At 44.1% G+C, this 15,907-nt stretch overlaps 1 protein-coding gene across 1 annotated transcript in view; it reads right to left on the reverse strand.

Annotated features, from left to right (window-relative positions):
* Positions 1–15,907, reverse strand: part of SLC25A45 (solute carrier family 25 member 45) — a 46,162-nt gene that overhangs the window by 2,994 nt on the left and 27,261 nt on the right. The window contains exon 6 of the mRNA XM_073554441.1: positions 12,849–13,113. Within this exon, the coding sequence (XP_073410542.1) occupies positions 12,849–13,113 (265 nt within the window). The remainder of the gene's footprint in view (positions 1–12,848; positions 13,114–15,907) is intronic.

Below are 15,907 nucleotides of genomic sequence, written 5' to 3' on the forward strand. Positions count from 1 at the left end.
TCCCAGGCCATTCCAGGACCTCAAAATGCTTCTTACGGAGCCACTCCTTAGTTGCCCTGGCTAGGTGTTTTGAGTCATTCTCATGCTGGAAGACCCAGCCATGACCCATCTTTAATGCTCTTACTGGGAGAAGGCGGTTGTTGACTAAAATCTCGCAATACATGACTTCACCCTCTCCACCATGGCTAAAAGGCCTGTCACACTAAGCGATATCGCTAGCAATATCGCTATAACGTCACTGGTTTTTGTGACGTTATAGCGATATTGCTTGCGATATCGCTAAGTCTGATACTTACCTCCGACCCGCTCCCCCGCTGATTATCGCTGATCGCGCGAGAACGTCCTGGGCCGTTTCTCGTTGTCAGCTTCCTGCTGTGCTTCCTGTGGCGCCGACGAGCGACGTGTGGACGCGGGCGGGAGGACGTCAGGATCGCCTCGTCTGACGGGTAAGTAGCAACCCCCTCCCCAGCGATGTCGCTGGTGAGATCTGCCTGTGTGGCAGCTCACTAGTGACCACTTAGCGATGCACCAGCAATCCTGACCGCGTCATATCGCTGGTCGGGATCGCTGGTGCATCGCTAAGTGTGACAGTACCTTAAGACCAAAGAGCTGTCTAAGGACATCAGTGACAAAATTGTGGACTTGCACAAGGCTGGGATGGGCTACAGTACATTAGGCAAGCAGCTTGGTGGGAAGGCAACAACTGGTGGCGCGATTATTAGAAAATGGAAGGAACACAAGATGACTGTCAATCTTACTTGGTCTGGGGCTCCATGCAGGATCTCGCATCATGGGGTTAGGATGATTCTGGGAAAGGTCAAGAATCAGCATAGTAAAGTATAGTGGTGGAAACATCATACTTTGGGGGTGCTGTTCTGCAAAGGGTACAACACGACTGTACCATATTGAAGGGAGGAGGGATGGAGTCATGTATTGCGGGATTTTAGTCAACAACTCCCGAAACCTGAAAGATCTGGAGAAGATCTGTATGGAGGAGTGGGCCAAAATCCCTGCTACAGTGTGTGCAGACTTGGTCAAGAACTACAGGAGACATCTGACCTCTGTAATTGCAAACAAAGATTTCTGTACCAAATATTAAGTTCTGTTTTTCTATTGTATCAAATACTTATTTCATGCAATAAAATGCAAATTTATTATGTAAAAATCACACAATTCGATTTTCTGGATTGTATTTTAGATTCTGTCTCTCACAGGTGAAGTGTACCTACAAAAACAATTGCAGACTTCTCCATTCTTTGTAGGTGGGAAAACTTGCAAAATTGGCAGTGTCAAATACTTATTTTCAAATGAAATACGAAGAACACCGGTGACTACACAATGGAAATAGAGATAGTGGAGTGGGGAAGTAATATGCTGCAGACAGACCTTAGATTCTGTGTAATAAACCCAAATTGTGGACCAAAGGAAAAAATGAAATATAATTATTAGTCTGTCGCACTATTGCCTATGCAGGTAATTGATAAATATAAAAACTGCTAAATGCCCACTGAGTGGCGTTAGACTGTGAGTGATGGTTAACATACAATGTATATAACGGTACAGGTTGGTTGAAGTCCAAGGAAAGGGTTACATACCATGTAGTCGCACCATCGGAATAACAGTGCTACTGCTGAGAATACCCGGCTCATATATAGAAGCAGAGTGTGCTTTATAGATCAATGAATCTCTCTGTGGTGCGGGAACTGCACCTGTGAAGCCAGAAGCGCTCTGGCCGGTAGTATCACTGGAAACCTGGCCCCAAAAAAATGGCCGACAACGCTAGAGACGGCTTGTGATGTCACAATAGTACGGAGTCTCCGAAGAACCAAAAAGCTAAAAAAAAGCAAAATTATAAAAAAAAATTATTTTATTAAGTTTTACTATAGGATCACTCAATAGAATGAGGGCGCAGGGAGGGGAGGTAGTTAAAAAATAAAGTTTAACCCTTTCACTACCAAGGGTGGTTTGCACGTTAACTCCCGGGCCAATTTTTACAATTCTGACCACTGTCCCTTTATGAGGTAATAACTCTGGAACGCTTCAACGGATCTAGGCGATTCTGACATTGTTTTCTCGTGACATATTGTACTTCACTTTAGTGATAACAATTCTTCACTATGACTTGCGTTTATTTATGAAAAAAAAACAGAAATATGGCAAAAATTTAGAAAATTTTGCGATTTTCAAACTTTGAATCTTTATGTCCTTAACCCCTTCACTACCAAGGGTGGTTTGCACGTTAACTACCGGGCCAATTTTTACAATTCTGACCACTGTACCTTTATGAGGTCATAACTCTGGAACGCTTTCATGGATCCTGGTGATTCTGACATTGTTTTCTCGTGACACATTGTACTTCATGTTAGTGGTAAAATTGCATTCAAATAACTTGCGTTTATTTGTGAAAAAAACGGAAATTTGGCGAAAATTTTGAAAATTTCGCAATTTTCCAACTTTGAATTTTTATGCCCTTAAATCACAGCGATACGGCACACAAAAAACTTAATACATAACATTTCCCACATGTTTACTTTACATCAGCACAATTTTGCAACCAAAATTTTTTTTTGCTAGGAAGTTATAAGGGTTAAAAATTGACCAGCGATTTCTCATTTTTGCAACACCATTTTATTTTTAGGGACCACTTCACATTTGAAGCCACTTTGAGGGGTCTATATGATAGAAAATACCCAAAAGTGACACCATTCTAAAAACTGCACCCCTCAAGGTGCTTAAAACCACATTCAAGAAGTTTATTAACCCTTTAGGTGCGTCACAGGAATTTTTTGAATATTAAAAAAAAAATGAACATTTAACTTTTTTTCACAAAAAAAATACTTCAGGTTCAATTTTCTTTATTTTACCAAGGGTAACAGGAGAAATTGGACTGCAAAAGTTATTGTGCAATTTGTCCTGACTACGCTGATACCTGATATGTGGGGGGGAACCACTGTTTCGGCGCATGGCAGAGCTCAGAATGGAAGGAGCGCCGTTTGACTTTTTCAATGCAAAATTGGCTGGAATTCAGATCGGACGCCATGTCACGTTTGGCGAGCCCCTGATGTACCTAAACAGTGGAAACCCCCCCAAGTGACCCCATTTTGGAAACTAGACCCCCCAAGGAACTTATCTAGATATGTGGTGAGAACTTTGAACCCACAAGGGCTTCACAGAAGTTTATAACGTACAGCGGTACAATTAAAAAATCATATTTTTTCCACAAAAATGATCTTTTCACCCACAATTTTTATTTTTCCAAGGGTAACAGGACCCTAAAAGTTATTGTGCAATTTGTCCTGAGTACGCTGATACCCCATATGTGGGTGTAAATGACTATTTGGGCGCATAGCAGAGCTCGGAAGGGAAGCAGCGCCATTTGACGTTTTTGGCTAGAATTGAGATCGGACACCATGTCGCGATTGGAAAACCCCTGATGTACCAAAACAGTGGAAACCCCCCACAAATGACACCATTTTGGAATCTAGACCCCCCAAGGAACTTATCTAGATGTGTGGTGAGAACTTTGAACCCCCAAGGGCTTCACAGAAGTTTATAACGTACAGCAGTACAATTAAAAAATCATATTTTTTCCACAAAAATGATCTTTTCACCCTCAATTCTTATTTTTCCAAAAGTAACAGGACCCTAAAAGATATTGTGCAATTTATCCTGAGTACGCTGATACCCCACATGTGGGTGTAAACCACTATTTGGGCGTATGGCAGAGCTCGGAAGGGAAGCAGCGCCATTTGACGTTTTTGGCTGGAATTGAGATCGGACACCATGTCGCATTAGGAAAGCCCCTGATGTACCAAAACAGTAGAAACCCCCCACAAATGACACCATTTTGGAAACTAGACCCCTCAAGGAACTTATCTAGATGTGTGGTGAGCACTTTGAACCCCCCAGTGCTTCACTGAAGTTTATAACGTCCGGGCGTGAAAATAAAAAAAATCGTATTTTTTCCACAAACATGATCTTTTAGTCCCCATTTTTTTATTTTCCCAAGGGTAACAGGAGAAATTGGACCCCAAAAGTTGTTGTCCAATTTGTGCTGAGTACGCTGATACCTCATATGTGGGAGAAAACTACTGTATGGGCACACGTCAGGGCTCGGAAGGGAAGTAGTGACGTTTTGGAATGCAGACTTTGATGGAATGATCTGCGGGTGTCATGTTGCGTTTGGAGAGCCCCTGATGTACCTAAACAGTGGAAACCCCCCACAAGTGACCCCATTTTGGAAACTAGACCCCCTAATGAACTTATCTAGATGTGTGGTGAGCACTTTGAACCCCCCAGTGCTTCACAGAAGTTTATAACGACCGGGCGTGAAAATAAAAAAATCGTATTTTTTCCACAAACATGATCTTTTAGTCCCCATTTTTTTATTTTCCCAAGGGTAACAGGAGAAATTGGACCCCAAAAGTTGTTGTCCAATTTGTCCTGAGTACGCTGATACCTCATATGTGGGAGAAAACTACTGTATGGGCACACGTCGGGGCTCGGAAGGGAAGTAGTGACGTTTTGGAATGCAGACTTTGATGGAATGGTCTGCGGGTGTCATGTTGCGTTTGGAGAGCCCCTGATGTACCTAAACAGTGGAAACCCCCCACAAGTGACCCCATTTTGGAAACTAGACCCCCTAATGAACTTATCTAGATGTGTGGTGAGCACTTTGAACCCCCCAGTGCTTCACAGAAGTTTATAACGACCGGGCGTGAAAATAAAAATATCGTATTTTTTCAACAAACATCATCTTTTAGTCCCCATTTTTTTTTATTTTCCCAAGGGTAACAGGAGAAATTGGACCCCAAAAGTTGTTGTCCAATTTGTCCTGAGTACGCTGATATCTCATATGTGGGAGAAAACTACTGTATGGGCACACGTCGGGGCTCGGAAGGGAAGTAGTGACGTTTTGGAATGCAGACTTTGATGGATTGGTATGCGGGTGTCATGTGCATTTGGAGAGCCCCTGATGTACCTAAACTATTGAAACTCCCCACAAGTGACCCCATTTTGGAAACTAGACCCCCCACGGAGCTTATCTAGATGTGTGGAGAGCACTTTGAACCCCCAAGTGCTTCACAGAAGTTTATAACGCCTGGGCGTGAAAATAAAAAAAACATTTTTTTCCGCAAAATTATATTTTTGCCCCCAATTTTTTATTTTCCTAAGGGTAACAGGAGAAATTGGACCCCAAAAGTTGTTGTCCAATTTGTCCTGAGTACGCTGATATCTCATATGTGGGAGAAAACTACTGTATGGGCACACGTCGGGGCTCGGAAGGGAAGTAGTGACGTTTTGGAATGCAGACTTTGATGGATTGGTATGCGGGTGTCATGTGCATTTGGAGAGCCCCTGATGTACCTAAACTATTGAAACTCCCCACAAGTGACCCCATTTTGGAAACTAGACCCCCCACGGAGCTTATCTAGATGTGTGGAGAGCACTTTGAACCCCCAAGTGCTTCACAGAAGTTTATAACGCCTGGGCGTGAAAATAAAAAAAACATTTTTTTCCGCAAAATTATATTTTTGCCCCCAATTTTTTATTTTCCTAAGGGTAACAGGAGAAATTGGACCCCAAAAGTTGTTTTGTAATTTGTCCTGAGTAGGCTGATACCCTACATGTGGGGGTAAAACACTGTTTGGGCACATGGCAGAGCTTGGAAGGGAAGGAGCACCATTTGACTTTTTCAACGCAGAATTGGCTGGAATTGAGATCAGACGCCATGTTGCCTTTGGAGAGCACCTGATGTGCCCAAACAGTGGAAACCCCCAATTATAACTCCAACCCTAACCTCAACACACCCCTAACCCTAATCTGAGCCCTAGCCCTAACCCTAACCCTAACCCTAGCCCTAACCCTAGCCCTAACCCTAACCCTAGCCTTAACCCTAGCCCTAACCCTAGCCCTAACCCTAGCCCTAACCCTAGCCCTAACCCTACCCTAACCCTAGCGGGAAAATGGAAATAAATACATTTTCTTTTAGTTTTATTATTTTTCCCTAACTAAGGGGGTGATATCGGGGGGTTTGATTTACTATTTATGGCGGTTTTTATGTTTGGCGGCTGTCGCACGCTAAAAGACACTTTTTATTGTAAAAATAGTTTTTGCATCACCACATATTGTGAGCTATAATTTTTCCGTATTTTGACCCACCGAGTCATGTGAGGTCTTATTTTTTGCGGGACGAGTTGTCGTTTTTATTGGTACCATTTTCGGGCACGTGACATTTTTTGATCGCTTTTTATTCCGATTTTTGGGATGCAGAATGAACAAAAACCAGCTTTTCATGAATTTCTTTTGGGGGGTGCGTTTACACCGTTCCGCGTGCGGTAAAATTGATAACGCGTTTTTATTCTTCGGGTCAGTACGGTTACAGCGATACCTCATTTAGGTCGTTTTTTTATGTTTTGTCGGTTTTTTGCAATGAAAACAATTTTATATAAAAAATAATTATTTTTGTATCGCTTTATTCTGCGAGCTATAACTTTTTTATTTTTTTGCGGATGATGCTGTATGGTGGCTCGTTTTTTGCGGGACAAGATGACGTTTTCAGCGGTACCATGGATATTTATATGCGTCTTTTTGATCGCGCGTTATTACACTTTTTGTTCGGTGGTATGATAATAAATCATTATTTTTTGCTTCGTTTTTTATTTTTATTTTTTAAGGGGTTCGCTAAAGGGGTTAACTAATGGGACAGTTTTATAGGGCAGGTCATTACGGACGTGGCGATACCAAATATGTGTACTTTTATTGTTTTGTTTTTTTTTTATTTTCAAAAAATGGATTTATTGGGGAATATTTTTTTTTTTTTTAACTAATTTATTTAGCGATTTTTTTTAAATTATTTTTAACACTTTTTTTTTTTTTTTTTTTACTTTATTACCTTGTCCCAGGTGGGACATCACTGTCCTGTGACAGATCGCTGATCTGTCACATCACAGATCACTGTGACAGATCAGCGATCTGTCACAGGCACTGCTGCAGACTTCCTCATGCCTGCGCTTTGCAGGCACTGAGGAAGCCAGCTTCCTCAGGCCCCCGAAGGCCCCCGTCGCCATCTTGGATTCGGGGGCCTGGAGGAAGGGAGTCCCCCGCAGCAGCGCTGCACATTGCGCTGCCGTGGGGGGCTCAGGGAAGCAAGGAGGGAGCCCCCTCCCTGCCGATGCTTCCCTTTAACCCCCGGTACACCGCGATCGCGTTTGATCGCGGTGTGCAAGGGGTTAACGTGTCGGGGGCGGTCCGTGACCGCCCCTGACACATTGTGCCGGGTGTCAGCTATGATAATTAGCTGACACTCGGCCGCGATCAGCGGCGCTCACCACGTGGGCGCCGCTGATCGCGATGACGTAATATTCCGTCCATGGTAATTAGGTCCATGGTCACATGGACGGAATATTACGTCAATTGTAGGTAAGGGGTTAAACCAGAGAGCTACGTGACACAAAATAGTTAATAAATAACATTTCCCACATGTCTACTTTACATCAGCACAATTTTGGAAACAAAAAATTTTTTTTGTTAGGAAGTTATAAGGGTTAAAAGCTGATCAGCGATTTCTCATTTTTACAACAAAATTTACAAAACCATTTTTTTAGGGACCACCTCACATTTGAAGTCACTTTGAGGGGTCTATATGGCAGAAAATACCCAAAAGTGACACCATTCTAAAAACTGCACCCCTCAAGCAACTCAAAACTACATTCAAGAAGATTATTAACCATTCAGGCGCTTCACAGGAGCAGAAGCAACATGGAAGGAAAAAATTAACATTTAACTTTTTAGTCACAAAAATGATCTGTTAGCAACAATTTTTTTAATTTTCCCAAGGGTAACAGGAGAAATTGGACCCCAAAAGTTGTTCTCCAATTTGTCCTGAGTACGCTGATACCCTATATGTGGGGGGATCACTGTTTGGGCGCACGGCTGGGCTCGGAAGGGAAGCAGTGCCGTTTGACTTTTTCAACCTAAAATTGGCTGGAATTGAGATTGGACGCCATGTTGCGTTTGATGAGCCCCCAATGTGCCCAAACAGTGGAAACCCCCCACAAGTGACCCCATTTTGGAAACTAGACCCCCTAAGGAACTTATCTAGATATGTGGTGAGAACTTTGAACCCCCAAGTGTTTCACTAAAGTTTATACTGCCCAGGCGTGAAAAAAAAAATCCTATTTTGTGCCCACAAAAATGATTGTTTAGTCCCCAATTTTTAATTTTCTCAAGGGTAACAGGAGAAATTGGACCCCAAAAGTTGTTTTCCAATTTGTCCTGAGTATGCTGGTACCCCATATGTGGGAGAAAACTACTGTTTGGGCACACGTCGGGGCTCAGAAGGGAAGAAGTGACGCTTTGGAATGCAGACTTTGATGTAATGGTCTGCGGGCGTTATGCTCCGTTTGCAGAGCCCCTGATGTGGTTAAACAGTAGAAACCCCCACAAGTGACCCCATTTTGGAAACTAGACGCCCTAAGGAACTTATCTAGATATGTGGTGAGAACTTTGAACCCCCAAGTGTTTCACTAAAGTTTATACTGCCCAGGCGTGAAAAAAAAAATCCTATTTTGTGCCCACAAAAATGATCGTTTAGTCCCCAATTTTTAATTTTCCCAAGCGTAACAGGAGAAATTGGACCCCAAAATTTTTTTTGTTAGGAAGTTGTAAGGGTTAAAAGCTGACCAGCGATTTCTCATTTTTACAACAAAATTTACAAAACCATTTTTTTAGGGACCACCTCACATTTGAAGTCACTTTGAGGGGTCTATATGGCAGAAAATACCCAAAAGTGACACCATTCTAAAAACTGCACCCCTCAAGCAACTCAAAACTACATTCAAGAAGATTATTAACCATTCAGGCGCTTCACAGGAGCAGAAGCAACATGGAAGGAAAAAATTAACATTTAACTTTTTAGTCACAAAAATGATCTGTTAGCTACAATTTTTTAATTTTCCCAAGGGTAACAGGAGAAATTGGACCCCAAAAGTTGTTCTCCAATTTGTCCTGAGTACGCTGATACCCTATATTTAGGGGGGATCACTGTTTGGGCGCACGGCTGGGCTCGGAAGGGAAGCAGTGCCGTTAGACTTTTTCAACCTAAAATTGGCTGGAATTGAGATTGGACGCCATGTTGCGTTTGACGAGCCGCCAATGTGCCCAAACAGTGAAAACCCCCCACAAGTGACCCCATTTTGGAAACTAGACCCCCTAAGGAACTTATCTAGATGTGTGGTGGATAAATTGGACCCCAAAAGTTGCTGTCCAATTTGTCCTGAGTACGCTGATACCCTATATGTGTAGGGGACCACAGTTTGGGCGCACGGCAGGGCTTGGAAGAGAAGCAGTGCAGTTTGACTTTTTCAACCTAAAATTGGCTGGAATCGAGATTGGACGCCATGTTGCATTTGATGAGCCCCCAATGTGCCCAAATAGTGGAAACCCCCCACAAGTGACCCCATTTTGGAAACTAGACCCCCTAAGGAACTTATCTAGATATGTGGTGAGAACTTTGAACCCCCAAGTGTTTCACTAAAGTTTATACTGCCCTGGCGTGAAAAAAAATCGTATTTTCTGCCCACAAAAATGATCGTTTAGTCCCCAATTTTTAATTTTCCCAAGCGTAACAGGAGAAATTGGACCCCAAAAGTTGTTTTCCAATTTGTCCTGAGTACGCTGGTACCCCATATGTGGGAGAAAACCACTCTTTGGGCACACGTCGGGGCTCAGAAGGGAAGAAGTGACGATTTGGAATGCAGACTTTGATGGAATGGTCTGCGGGCGTCATGTTCCGTTTGCAGAGGCCCTGATGTGGTTAAACAGTAGAAACCTCCCACAAGTGACCCCATTTTGGAAACTAGACCCCCTAAGGAACTTATCTAGATATGTGGTGAGAACTTTGAACCCCCAAGTGTTTCACTAAAGTTTATACTGCCCAGGCGTGACAATAAGAAATCCTATTTTGTGCCCACAAAAATGATCGTTTAGTCCCCAATTTTAAATTTTCCCAAGGGTAACAGGAGAAATTGGACTCCAAAAGTTGTTGTCCAATTTGTCCTGAGTACGCTGGTACCCCATATGTGGGAAAAAACTGTTTAGGCACATGTCGGGGTCGGAAGGGAGTAACGTTTTGAAATGCAGACATAGATGGAATGGTCTGCGGGCGTCATTTTCCATTTGCAGAGCCACTGATGTGCCTAAACAGTAAAAAAAAAACACAAGTGACATTGATTTGGAAACTAGACCCCCAAGGAACTTATCTAGATGTGCCCCAACTAATCTAATGTTTCCGGTAAAGAAATTTAGTAGTGCATTGAGGTGTGGTACAATTTGAAGCAATCCTTCATACACAGGCAAGGTTTTTCGGGGCAGGTGTCGCATTGATAAATAGTGTCCTTGCGTATTCCGTTTTTGTAACACACTCGGCACCTTTTTTGCGATTTACCTTTTTTTCCAGTTTGCGGGACCTCCCCCCGGGAAATGCTGACCTGGTACAATACGAGCACCTTCAGTTCCGGATGTTCTGGGGCCCGCTCCTTCCAGAGTGCCAAACATCAGGGCCTTAACCACTACCTCCTGGAACTCAAGGTACGACGTATCGGTGTGGTGTGCACATTGTGACAGCAGGAATGCGTTGAGCATTGCCAATTGGACGATGTGCACGGCCAGCTTTTTGTACCACACCTTGGCCTTTCTCAAAGCATTGTACGGTTGGAGGAGTTGATCGGAGCGATCAACGCCCCCCATGTTTTTATTGTACCCCAGCACACATTCAGGTTTGCTGACCTGTGCAGAGGTACCCCGTACAGTGCTGCCATCACCGTGTATGGTGGTCAAGAGAAAGACATCCCTCTTGTCCTTGAACTTAACCACCAGCAGGTGGTCCACCACTGCGTCACCGATCAACGCTCGGCGGCTGCGCACGGAGGTGGCGCAAAAGTGGGGTGGAGGGGGGTAAAAATAGGGGGAAGGGGATGGGGGGATTGGTGTGGATGAAGAGAGATTGGGCAGGGATCAGTTAGGGTTGTAGTTAGGTGGCACAAAGGGGGGTGAAAAAAATGAAAAATGGGATGTGTGTGCGGAGGTGGCGCAAAGGGGGCTAAGGAAAAAAAGCGAGTATGAGTGTTGATCGGTGAACTGCGTCACCGATCAGCGCTCGGCGGCTGCGCACGGTGGTGGCGCAAAAGTGGGGTGGAGGGGGGTAAAAAAAGGGGGAAGGGGGATGGGGGATTGGGGTGGATGAAGAGAGATTGGGCAGGGATCAGTTAGGGCTGTAGTTAGGTGGCACAAAGGGGGGTGAAAACAATGAAAAACGTGATGTGTGTGCGGAGGTGGCGCAAAGGGGGCTAAGGAAAAAAAAGCGAGCACGAGTGTTGATCGGTGAACTGCGTCACCGATCAACGCTCAGCGGCTGCGCACAGAGGTGGCGCAAAAGGGGGGGTGGAGGGGGGTAAAGGGGGGTGAAGGGGGTAAAAGGGGGGTGGAGGGGGGATGGGGGATGAAGATAGATGGGGGTGAAGATAGATTGGGCAGGGGATCAGGAACACTTACAGTTGGCGGTTTTTTCTTTCTTTTTTTTTCTTAATTCTGCAGGAATTCTGATGCTACAAGCTGTGGCACCACAATACCCAGCACAGGAGCTCTTGCTGCGTCCGACCTCTCTGCAGGAATCCTCAGCTAGAGTGGGGACCCCTGCAGACAAGCCAGACAGGTCAGAGGCAGGTCAGGGGCAGGTCACAGAGCGGTCCCATCGCTGCTGTGACCTGTCATTGGTGGGATCGAATGATTACATTGATCCCACCAATCCCTGCTCTGCCTGGTGACCATGGTAACTGCCTAGGATCGGAGCTCACAGCTCCGATTCCTAGGCAGGTCATGGCCAGGTCATCAGCAGGGCACAGAGCGGTCACAGCGTGACCGCAGCTGTGCCCTGTGGCTGGCACGATCGTCGATCTAATCGATCGCGCCAACCACTTCCTGCAGGCCCTGCTGGGCCTGTCCTAGGCTCTGGCCTAGGATTGGTGCTATTACAGCACCGATCCGGGCCGGTACTGGCAGGGCACAGCGGCGATACTGCACCGCTGTGCGCTGCGATTGGCGCGATCGATTAGATCGGCGATCGCGCCAATCTGGGGGCTTTTCTCCGGTGCCTGGCGTTGCCAGGCACCGGTCCTAGGATCAAGTACATCAGTACTCGATCCTAGCCTAGGATCCTGTTGTTTCAGCCAATCTGATTGGCTGAAACAAAGAGAAGCGCTGTGATTGGCTGTTCTGAATTGAACAGCCAATCACAGCTCAGAGAGGGGCGGGCCAGGGCGGAGACTGCCCGGGATGCCGAGGCCATCTATCCTGAGGTAAGATGGCGTTGGCATTTTAATGCGATCACCGCGACTTAAGTCGCGATGTTGCATTAAAGGGCATGACGTAATATTCCATCCATGGGAATTAGGTCCAGGGTCACATCGACGGAATATTACGTCCATTGTAGGTAAGGAGTTAAAGAAAATGGAAAAATTTAAAACTAAAAACAGAAGGGATATTTTTTAAACAGTGTTTAAAAGGCATGTTGTTCTTTATCAAAATGAAGGCCTTTTGGGGCCAAACTGTTTAATAGGAAGATCTACTTTGATTCTACTCGTGGCATCTGTTCCATATAATTTCCACCTCTCCAATGTTTTTGTACAGTTTGGATACCGAAGAAAGTGAGACCCTTGCAGGATTGATTGTGACTCTCCTTAAAGGGTCTCGACACTTTTATACTTACTTATCAGTTACCTGCATAGCCAATAGCGCGACAGACTAACAATTATATGCCAAATAATTATTTTCCCCCTTGTAAGTCTTACCTGGTATTTCACCATCACTTGTCATCCATTTGCAAAGGACTTCATAAGTTAAGAAATATAACCCAAGAGTGGGCACGTCACGTACAATCAGTGCATTGCACCCCCTATAGAGACCCCTAATTCCTTCTTCTTTGAATATGCTCACAGCACAGTGAACGGGACCACGATACCGAGCCTGCAGACTGTCCGGCTTCCCTTGTTTGAACGACTCCGTTTGGTTCTGTAACCTCACTTTTATCAGGTCAACCGGAGCTGTAAAATATACCTGCAGACATAAGAGCGTACATGGCTTTGTTTCCGATTTTGACAGCTCCTTTTTTTTATATAGCTTTATAGGAATTCAAGGAGTCACTGCTGAAGTGAAGAATTATTCTTAAAGATCAAATGGATTGGGCATGATGAAATTCAATATGCCTGATTCTTCTTTCCCCTGACATCTCCCGTCAACAGAAAGCCATGACACAAAATAGAAGGTCGGACGATCTCACAGAACTACGCGGTCTGTCTGAAATTCATTTAACGTTGATGACAATCTTGAAGAGTTGTCCAAGTTTAACACAAAAGTCTGTATTCACATACAGTGCCTTGAAAAAGTATTCATACCCCGTGAACTTTTCACTTTTTTTCACGATACACCCACAAATTTAAGTGTATTTTATTGGGATTTCATGTGATACAGCAAAAAAAAGTAGGAACTATTTCTGTGTGGGAAGTGTAAAAGGAAATGATGCAGAGTTTTCTAAAAAAAAAAAAAATGGAAACATATGTCTGAAAATTGTGACATGCAATTGTACTCAGCCCCCTTAAGTCAATGCTATGTAGGAGCATCTTTCGCTGCAATTACTGCTACAAGTCTTTTAGGGTATGTGACTGAAGACTTGTGAATCCCCACGCACAGCATTAGCTGTCAGGATTCTTCAGCGCTGGGAGCAATATACATACTCCCCGGCCACATTTTGACTAGACGTGCTCGGCCTTGCTTAATACAAGTTAGCGAGTCTGTGCACTTCACATGACTGCCCGGTCTCGCCGCTGGCACCGGAGAATCCTGACAGCACATGCTGTGCTCGATATGAGGATTCACAAGTCTGCAGTCACAAAGAAGACACAAAGTCCCGGAGGACCATGGGGAGTACATTATAATCTATAGAGGACCATGGGGAGTGCATTATATTATATGGAGGACCATGAGGAGTGCATTAAATTATATGGAGGACCATGGGAAGTGCATTATAATCTATGGAGGACCATGGGGGTGCATTATATTGTATGGAGGACCATGGGAGTGCATTATGTTACAGTATATGGAGGAAAATGGGGAGTGCATTATAATCTATGGAGGACCATGGGGAGTGCATTCTAATCTATGGAGGACCATGGGGAGTGCATTCTAATCTATGGAGGACCATGGGGGTGCATTATATACTATGGTGGGCATGGAGTGTGCGTTATAATCTATGGAGGACCATGGGGAGTGCATTATAATCTTTAAAGGACCATGGAGCGTGTATAATAATCTATGGAAGACCATAGAGAGTGCATTGTATTCTATGGACGACCATGGGGAGTGCAATATATTACAGTGCTGTGCAAATTAATTGGGACAAAGCATTTTTTTAAGTAAAATAGTAAGTTGGTTAGCAGTCAGTGATTCAAACCAGTTTTAATTGCTTTGAACAGGCACTCACACCTGTTCAAGCAGTTAAAACTGGTTTGAATCACTGACTGGTAACCAACTTACTATTTTACTTAAAAAAATGCTTTGTCCCAATTAATTTGCACAGCACTGTATATGTAGGATCATGGAGAGTGTATTATATTATATAGAGAGCCATGGGGAGTGCATTACAATCTATAGGGGACCATGGAGAGTGCATCATATTTTATGGAAGATCATGGAGAGAACTTTATATTTTATGGAGGACCATGGGGGTGCATTATATTGTAAGGAGGACCGGAGGATCATGGGGGTGCATTATTTTGTATGGAGGACCATGGGGAGTGCATTATACTATATAGAAGACTATAGGGAGAGCATTATACAATATGAAGGATTATGAGGGGCACATTATACTATATGGAGGACTATATGGGCCCCATTATACTATATGGAAGGCTATTTGGGGCGCAATATAATATTTGGAGGGATATGTGGGGGCCATTATAATATTTGGAGGGCTATGTGGGGGCCATTATACTCTATGCAAGCAATTATACAGTATGAAGGCTTGTGTGGGGTCAATCATGCTGTGTGTATTCATTATATTATATGGAGGTTTAGTGGGGGCCATTATACAGTGCGGGGAGGCGTGGGGCCATTATACCATATGTAGGCCAATTATACTGCATGGAGCGCTGTGTAAGGTCACATTTGGGGGATCATACTGTATTGGGGTCATCATACTTTGCCTTGGGAGTTGAGGTGAGGTACAATAGGTTCATTAAACTATGGATATGGAGGCTAATGTGGAGAAATTCACCATTGGGGTATCACACTGTGTTTGGGGGGCACTTTTGTTGGCATCATACTTCATGGGGGCAATGAAGGGGAAATCTAGGACTTCAGCAGGAGGAAATTACTTTGTAAAGGCTGCAAAGTTGTGAGATATGCTCTTCTGTGACCACAAGAAATATGTATATTTTTTTTTTGTGGGGGAGTGGCAATTAAAGCTTCTGCTATAGGGCCTCATGATTTCTATTTACGCCTTTGTCTGTTACCCAGAGTCTTACCTCTTTCTTCATTAATATAAAGGCTGATCTACTTTAGCAATGGATATCAACCACTTTCCATCGAGGGTGGTTCGATTGTCAGTTTGGAAAAGTAGAGTGACTCCTTTACTTATCATACACTTTAATGATTACAGTCCTACCTCCAGACTGGTGTTACGTGGCACGGCGTAGCAGCCATGGGCAAGGTACTCATCTCTTATGCCCTGGCACATTACATGAAGGTGGGGGTCTTGGCTGGGTGTGTGGGCTTTGACTATGGAGGGGCTACACCCTTGCAAGACCACATAACGCTGCCTTCGGCTGATCAGGAAGATGTTGAACAATTTAAT

Source organism: Dendrobates tinctorius, unplaced genomic scaffold, assembly GCF_039654945.1.
Source record: "Dendrobates tinctorius isolate UK_male_01 unplaced genomic scaffold, ASM3965494v1 ptg000211l, whole genome shotgun sequence".
NCBI lineage: Eukaryota > Metazoa > Chordata > Amphibia > Anura > Dendrobatidae > Dendrobates > Dendrobates tinctorius.